The 8,403-nt window shown below is 37.8% G+C and overlaps 1 protein-coding gene across 1 annotated transcript; it reads right to left on the bottom strand.

Moving 5' to 3' along the window:
- Window positions 1-755: 755 nt before the first annotated feature.
- Window positions 756-8,117, bottom strand: LOC112508511 (probable galacturonosyltransferase 11). The gene is made up of 2 exons (XM_025113151.1): window positions 7,589-8,117; window positions 756-2,349 (listed from the first exon to the last, which is right to left on the bottom strand). The coding sequence occupies exons 1-2, from the start codon at window positions 7,742-7,744 to the stop codon at window positions 892-894; spliced, it is 1,614 nt and encodes a 537-aa protein (XP_024968919.1). The 5' UTR covers window positions 7,745-8,117; the 3' UTR covers window positions 756-891.
- Between the last annotated feature and the right edge of the window lie 286 nt (window positions 8,118-8,403).

The raw sequence follows: 8,403 nt of genomic DNA, 5'->3' as shown, positions 1-8,403 counted from the left end.
AACTTTTTTGTAAGTATATATATATATATATATGTATGTTTTCTAACTTTTTTGTAAGTATATATATATATATATATATATATGTATGTTTTCTAACTTTTTTTTCTCGTCAAGTTTTAACTTTTGTTGCTTGTTGCATATACATATAAAAGTTGATGCTCGAGTTTAACATATTTTATCAATTAATATTTAACAATAAAGTATTTAGATATTATAAACTACACTCCTATAATTATTATTCTTCTTATAAAAGTGTCTCTGTTCAAAGATGTGGTCTTTGATTCATTACATTTTTTTTAGATATATTAATTAATAAAAATATAATAACTTAACGTGTTAAATAATGACAAGTCAGTAGGTTTTGGATGTCCTGTAAAAGAATACACCCTCAATATTCTATTCTTTACCAGCATTATTTATTTTGGTGGATCATATCTGTAGTGAACCACCCTCTTCTTTCTCCACCGTTGGATTGATAGATTTGTGATCTATCAATATCATTTATATCCTCCCGTATATAATTGTTCTACATACGTTGATTCATTGTTGTATCTTTACAAACAATCCACTAATAACCCGTAACACGACGTTCTTTCGATCGAACAGTGGACACGAAATTCCTTTTCAGATGAAGATTTCTCGTCTTAAAACGATAAGTAGTAGGTTTTTCATCGTCATTCTAGCCATGCCAGGTTGATCACAACGACTGAACGATAGCCATGAAGTAGAACTGGTATAACCAGAAAAAGTCTTAAAGAATCAAGATAGATTATTACACAAAATTTGCTTCTATGGATAAATAATACACTTTCTTTCATCTTGTTTATGAGAAAAGAATAACTTGGAAACATCCATCTAACCCAATGCCAAAAATTTCTACAGTTAAACCTCTCAATTCGTAACGCAATCAAGAAGATAGGGGTGCGTTTGGTTCACATACCGTTCCCATAACGGCTTGTACCTGCCGATCCCAAACTTCAGCCACGGCTTCAGGTTCCCGTTGAAATGAATCACAGCTGCACTCTCTATGAGCCTGTTATCGATGTTCACATCATAACCCAACCCTAACACATGCCATCTCCGGTCCAGTGGCTCAGTCTGCCCATAGAAAGCCAATAGACCGGGTGGCAGGGTTCCTAACTTCCATAAGCTTCCATCATCGTTCTGTTCTTGCCAGTAATGGTACGTGGCTGTCACGTTAGCCTTTCTCCATGCCACAAGATCGAAGACGTTCAGACCAAACGCCCACCCACATGCCTGCGGGTCAAACTTGGAGCTCAGGACTGGATTAGAGAAGTTTAGATACTTATAAAATCGATGGAAAGCTTCAAGACAGGTTTCAACTGCTCCGTTTACGTTTCCATGAAGATCCAATGAGAAAAGAGGAGTCAAATCTTTCTGGATGATGACATCATCGTCAAGAAAGACGACCTTTTCAAGCTGAGGGTAGATCTCAGGGATGTAGAACCGAAGATGGTTCAATAAAGATACATACTTTGGGTTCCCAAACTTTGGCTCGTCGTTAAGTTCTTGAGACCCTTCGAAATAGTATGCACGCAAGTCGGCTTCTGTTAGTTTTCTAACAACAGGCGAGTAAGATGCGTTTAACCAAGTCAAGTCTTCAACTTTTTGCACTTCGACTATCGACCCTTTAAAGTCGTTGCTAACAAACCAAGCTTGCATGGCTCCATAGTTGGCCTCATTTGTAACTATGTGGAACACAAGCTGCTTTGGGTGGTCGGTGTTTGAGACTGTGGAGTTGACGACGGCTGAAACCGCCATCAGATTATCTGAAAATAAGCAGAAATGATAAAGATTATTGTCAAGTAATCTTGGGGAGCTCTTGATCTCATCTGTAACCTCCTGGAGTGTCTTCTTTATGAGCCAATCAGCCAAAAGCTTTACATTAACACAGTGAAGATTCTTGGGCAGTGCTTCGGCTGCTAACTGTCCGAAGAATGTACTTTGGACAGTGGCTGCATTTGTACGCTCTTCAAGAGCTTGGATGTGAGATTTCATGGTCATGATTGTTGTTGCAATGTCGTAATGGGCATCTTGCGCTTTGAAAATGAGAGTTGAAAGACTTCTAATGAGTGGTTCGGCTTCATCTTGTGTCATTGGGTCTTCTCTCATGGCGGCTTTCGAAAGCAGAAACTGACAGCTTCTGATCTTTGAACTCAACTCCCAAGCAAGATGAAGGTTGTTGTGGTCTTTTGCAATGACTATATACGCTTTTGCAAGTGTCATTTGCTCTAGTAATTGTCTGGCATACGAATTGGCGTCATTTGCTATCTCCTCGGTTACATTTAACGTCCTATGAGTAAATTGTACAGTTCCAGCATTTCTCTCCTGAAAAGGGTTGGATGGTGTTAGACTGTTAGTGGTGAGGCAAAATGACCAATTGAGTATTTAGCATAAGAAGCAACGATAGCCTTTACACAATCAAAATTGGCAATGATAGTATTTCCATACTTCACTAACTATATAAATGGGGATTAGGGGATATTATGTGTTATTCTTGATTTGATAATTGATCGGGTTAAACGAGGCATCCTAACTTTTGTTTACATTTGTGTTTTCTTTTATTTGCAAATAAAAACATGTTGGTTCCATCAAACTTGGTATAGGGTATCTCGTTCTCGGGGCCAAAAAGGCAACAAAAAGAAGGTCAACAAATTGAAATAGAAAACTACAGGTAGACATCAAAGAGTTAAGATCCACAGTTTTGTTGTTTCCCAGGAAGAATTGCCATTTCAGATTGTCGAGACCCAAAACTTAACGGACTGTCGTGGGGAATAGCATTCCTTCAGATTTGAATGCAAAGGCAGAGCAAAGCAGGGGATTGGTGAAAACAGTGACAAGGAAAAACAAGCAGGAAGCATGGATGTTTACAGCTCACAAGGGGATTTCAAGTGATGTGAGAATATGTGGAACCCCCAAATTAATCTCCAAAAGAGCCCTTGAGAAGAGAAGGGGGCTCCAATATATATTGAGGAGAAATAATCCAAGTCTAGCAGATGTGAAACTCCAAGACGCTCCCTCCAACAGAGGCTAGACGGTCACAGATTGCCCCAGAGCGTCGAGTCCCTAGAGTGGTAGACATTGGCTCAAATATCATATGAGAATATGTAGCACCCCCATATTATTGAGAAGATAAATAGGGGGGGGGGGTCCAACTATATATTGAGGAGAAATTATCCAAGTCTAGCTGATGTAAGATTCCAACACGCCCCTTCAAATGGAGGCTAGACAGACATAAACTGCCCCAGAGTGTCAAGTCCCTAGAGTGTTAGACTTTGGCTTTGATACAATGTGAAAAAATGTAGAACAACCATATTGCTCTCCAAAAGAGCCCTTGATTGGGCCAACAGTGTCAACTGGACTCATGTTGGCTGAAGCGGCAAAAGCATTGATGAAGCACAATGAGGTCTGCTGTATAGTAGTAATGAGTTGCTACAAGAGCCATTGTATCAAAAGAGAGTATGAAAGAGGGGAGTGACAGAGAGATGTGTCAGAAAATAATGGGAGGACACAGCCTTGAGGACATAAGCTTAGGCTCACGTATCAAAAGATAGGGTGAGCCGAACAAGGGACCTCAACTTACTGGGCCTTGAATACGAGTCCCTTTTTAGGCTAGATATCGGTTCCTATTTTGGGCAGCAAAAAGGGGGTTTGAAGGGCTCTAAACCTGGATCTCTTATGATGGAAGCTGTTGGGCATGACTTTGAATCTTTGATGTTTCTTATGGTCACATGATGTAAAGGAGAAACTGGGATCCCGGAATCTATCAGATTAATCGGGACAAAAACGGGATTCCACCTTAATTAGTAAATAAGCAATGATAGTATTTGCATAATCAAAATAGGCATCACTAGTATTCCATAATCAAATGAGGCAACAATAGTATTTTTATACTTAAGCAACTTTATAAAAAAGGAACTATAAGGTTAAGATATTACGTATTATGCTTGATTTGATAGTTGATTGGAATAATTTAGGCATCATAGGAGAGACGGATGCCTTTCTAAAGCCGACCGAACGTTTTGTTTGCTTTCATATTTTTTTTTTATTTTCAATAAAATTCATGTGGGTTCAATTGCTGCTGAGGACAGTCTTTACCAGCCATCAATCCAGCCTCCATAGGCCCGAATAGCCGCTTCTTCAAGGGGGTAAGGGCGCGAGTACTTTCTGAGGGCATGACCACATATAGGAGACATTAGTACTTTCCAGGGGGATAGGAGTTCTTGGAGGCGGGTGGATTATACTAGTGATTGCAGGACTGCAGTTGGGGGAGAGTTGAGAGTCATCAAATAGGTTCACTATACAGTATATATATAAGAATAATAAATTAACTTTAAAGAAGTGCAAAAATGTAGCTTCTGGCTATGATTTCTAACTCTTTGTCCTAAATTGCAAGCCGGGGGTCTTCTAGGAGACAGTCTCATTGCATCTTGAGCCAGAGGAAAGGCCTCAACCATACTTTCGAGACCTTTTCAGCACTAGTTGAGTGTCTTTAACAAAATAGCTCCCACTTTTCATGACCATGCAATGCTTCTATAAAAATCATGCAACACGATGCCAAACAATATGACTTTATGGATGAATGTTCATCATGTGTGAGCATAATGGTTTTACCAAACATAAATATCAGAATGAGGTTTTTCAGGAGTCTGATCCATATTAGCCTCTCTCTATGCTCTTCTGAGTCTACATCTTATTTAGATTATTTCAGAATCCTAGTTTCATTTACCTCAGTAGGATGTCAGTCAAGCCCTCAGACAGATCCTGAGATATCTCAAGGCCTCTTCGAGTGTATTCCAACCAAGGTTGCTACAGAGTTCAGGCATTCACCGAAGAAGGATCAGGCTTTTTTCCTAATGCTGACTGGGTCCCATTTCTAGACATTCTACCACCGGTCCATGTACATTTGTAAGAGAATATCCTATGTCCTAAAAGAATACAAACCAACATACAATATCTCGTTTAATATGACATGGACCAGATGTTTTGCTTCATGAGTTAGGAATTGGATAAACTAATGAATCGTAAGAGAATCAACCAAATGGAAGCAGATTGTCTCTTGTTAAAGATTCTGGTTTTGGGCACATTGCTTTGTCAATTCTTGAGCATCAACAAGCAACAAAACCGGGTTATTTAGGAGAATGACCTTCTTACAGATTTTGAGGCATTCTTCTGTTAGGCAGGGAGTTCTTAAGTCTGTCAGAAGGCCATACATTTAAAAACAATTTGTCAGAAGATTGTTCTCTTTGATCCAAGTTGAGGAGTGTTGGATGTACCGTTAGCATTGTCTCATTCGTCTTGGCTTGCTGGCCTAAGGTCTATAATGTGAGAGAGGGAAAAATATTCATATTAAATAAAAATCAATAAAATAAGTAAAAGAATGCGTTGCATGGAAAAGTGAGATGCCCAAGATATTAAGAACAAGGAGAAGAATCGACGATAGCAAAGTAGTACCATGAGAGAAGGATGAAAAGAACCCCCCTTACAATTTTCTTTTTTGAAGCATATAATTTTTATATACGGCAAATAGAACAAATAAACTCACACATCCTCCTCATCTTTGGTGAGGTTTGAACCCTTGACATATTAGGATTCTCCCCTCGGGAATAAACAATGCAATCCAAGAAAATAACCAATTATTAGCTATAGAAGCCGAAATAATTATTCTACCACTCACAATTACATCATCCTTAATGACCACAGATTTTTGAAACATGAAACATAAGTAAATCATTCCAAACTTTTTATGCCCATCCCCTAGTACGGGCGTTTGGTTTGATGGAATAATTTTGAGGGATTTGGATATCGTGGAAGGATTTGAAATCGCAAGGATTTGAAATGTTTAATGTGTTTGGTTTATAGGATTTGGAATGGAATTGGATTTCATTATTTATAAAAATAAATTATAAATAATTATAAAAATAATTAAATTACGTTTTTATTAATTAATTATTACAAAACTAATGTTTTTAACATATTCTAAAACATTACTACATAGAAATCCTACGAAATCCCGTGAAATACTAACCACCCTTGTGAGATTTTGAAATCATATGTTTGTGGGATTTCAAATCCATGAAATCCTTTAAACCAAGCATGGGATTGGAATGGAATTCAATTCCAAATCCCTCCAAATCCATTCCAATCCTGCAACCAAACGGGGACTCTAGAAAACCATGTAGAATAAGCGATTTCATGTCCTTATCTATTAGGGTGCGTTTGGTACTCGGGACAGGATAGAACAAAAAACTTGTTTTCCCATGTTTGGCACGACAATTAGACCAGGGCAGGACAAGACTTGAATGGGACAATAATGCATTTTCTTTGTCCCACCAAAATCAATGAGATTGGGACAAGATAGATAAATTGCTAAATTACTCATGTCAAATTAAAACCTTAAAACCTTCTACAATTCTTTGATCCTCGCCAGTTCAATCCTGCCCGCGCACCAAACACACCCTCATAAATTGACCTATTAGTGACAACATGCCATGTTAGAAAATGAGTGCTAAGATGCAAATTGATACGAACATGGATGTTTAGCATCTGTTTTATTTCTTGTGTAGCTGCTATTTTTTATTTGTTTTATTTCCTTGTCATACTTATGCATGAGTCAATTGTGTTGCATTCTTAAAGTGACAGTTCGTAGGAAGTTATGTTAAGGCATGTTAGGAGCATATTTAGGAGTAGTTAAATTAGCATCATGGTCATGGTGCTTTACATATTGCTTGTACGGTTACTATTTGATTTCAATGCAGAAAGTTATCAGTCTTCCTTCTTCCTTCTCTTCTTTGGAGATCACCCATCTCGAAACGGGTTTATAACACAAATACTGCAGTTTTTTTACCTTTAAACCACAGAAAACACTACAGAACTGTTGAGCCGGTTTTAATCTGCTTCACAAGTTAACAGACACCTACAAATGGGACACCTTATTTCCTATTTGATTCAAACAATTTCAAAGTTAATGACCTCAAAGAAGTAACAATGGCAGTGCTTAAAGATTATGACTACAACCCAGGAATTCAAAGTCAACTGTCTCAAATCCAAAGCACCTAGCCATGTTAGATCCTCCTATAATTACCTAAATGGACCCTTCTGGCTACAAATTTTCTGTTTATCTTGGCTTATCATGTTTTGGGCTCCAAATTACTTGGTCCATATGATTGTTCTATGATAAATTCTATCAGCTGATCTCAACCTACAAGTAAATATGCTTTAAATATCCTGATGACTTTCATGATCCAAGACCAAAGATCTTAGATACATTCATAAGAACTTGCTGATCTGCCAATAAATGATACTAATATATGAAGAACTTATATTTCAAGATACCATGAATGCAGCAAAACACAATAGTATTGCTTCAATTAGACCTCCATAAACTGAAGATGCATCCTAATCATTTTGGTTGCCTACCTAAACCTAGGGTTTTTCAAAACAATGAAGATCAAGATACTTAGAATTGCTTCAACTGGTAAAGGTTATGAATGAAACCCATCAAACATTGGAATTGCAGAAATGAAATTTCAAAAATATGATATGGGTTATGCTATAAAATCTTTACCAATACAGGCTGTTCCACCCGATCTTCATATTCTTGATTCTGTAGAACAACTAAGAGAATAAATCCAGCAATACAGAATAAACCGAGAAGGACCCAGATCCAAACTGAAAGCCTCCTTCGAACGGGGCGCCGGTAGTCCGCAGCCCGCCGGCGCATCTTTTATCAAGATTATGAATCCGCAATTCACCTCCAATGGATCAATAGCACGTAAAACACATCACATCACTCGGAAATTGGATAAGCAATGATCATTGCAGAACCAACGTTGCGATTTGTAGAGAAATCCATCAAAAGAATCAAGAATCAGCAACCCGTCTTCACTGATCTTCTTCAAGAAAACAACAAAATCAGTGTAACGGAGTTGAATCAAGTGTGATTTGATTTGTGGATTTGAAGGCAAAATGAGAGGGAGAAACGTGTGTTAGCTCCTAAACACAAGAAAGATGTCGGCTTGGAGAGAGAAAGCTGTGATAAATTTGTGGGACAACAGACATGGAAGGAAAGCACATGGAATGTAATGGTGCGCCTTCATACCATTATCAATCCAACAATAGTTGCATTTGAAGAACCAAAGTCACAAGCTTAATTCTGGGAAATTTTTCAATAGATCGTGTTTGACGTTTTCACCATGGTTTTTTCATTTTTACCTTTAATATCTTCACACACAACTACAAATTTGGTCCCTAACGGTGTATGTATTGTGCATGTATATCTTGGTTTGGGATAAGTGAGATTAGACTCTCTTTGTAAGACACGTATTATCATTTTTTACACTTAAAACTTTACAGTAAAATGTTTTGAAAATAACTTTCACT

This window comes from Cynara cardunculus (assembly GCF_001531365.2).
Source record: "Cynara cardunculus var. scolymus isolate 2C chromosome LG 3, CcrdV1, whole genome shotgun sequence".
NCBI lineage: Eukaryota > Viridiplantae > Streptophyta > Magnoliopsida > Asterales > Asteraceae > Cynara > Cynara cardunculus.
Note: the sequence above shows the minus strand (reverse complement) of the source record. Positions and strands in the feature narration are given on the sequence as shown.

What these genes read in the sequence shown, in the direction of transcription:
- LOC112508511 (XM_025113151.1), bottom strand. Translation starts at nt 7,744, where the DNA reads ATGCGCCGGCGGGCTGCGGACTACCGGCGCCCCGTTCGAAGGAGGCTT. An exon ending in GGGTGGAACAGCCTGTATTG is followed by an intron (nt 2,350 to 7,588) that starts GTAAAGATTTTA and finishes AACCCTTTTCAG; the next exon opens with GAGAGAAATGCTGGAACTGT.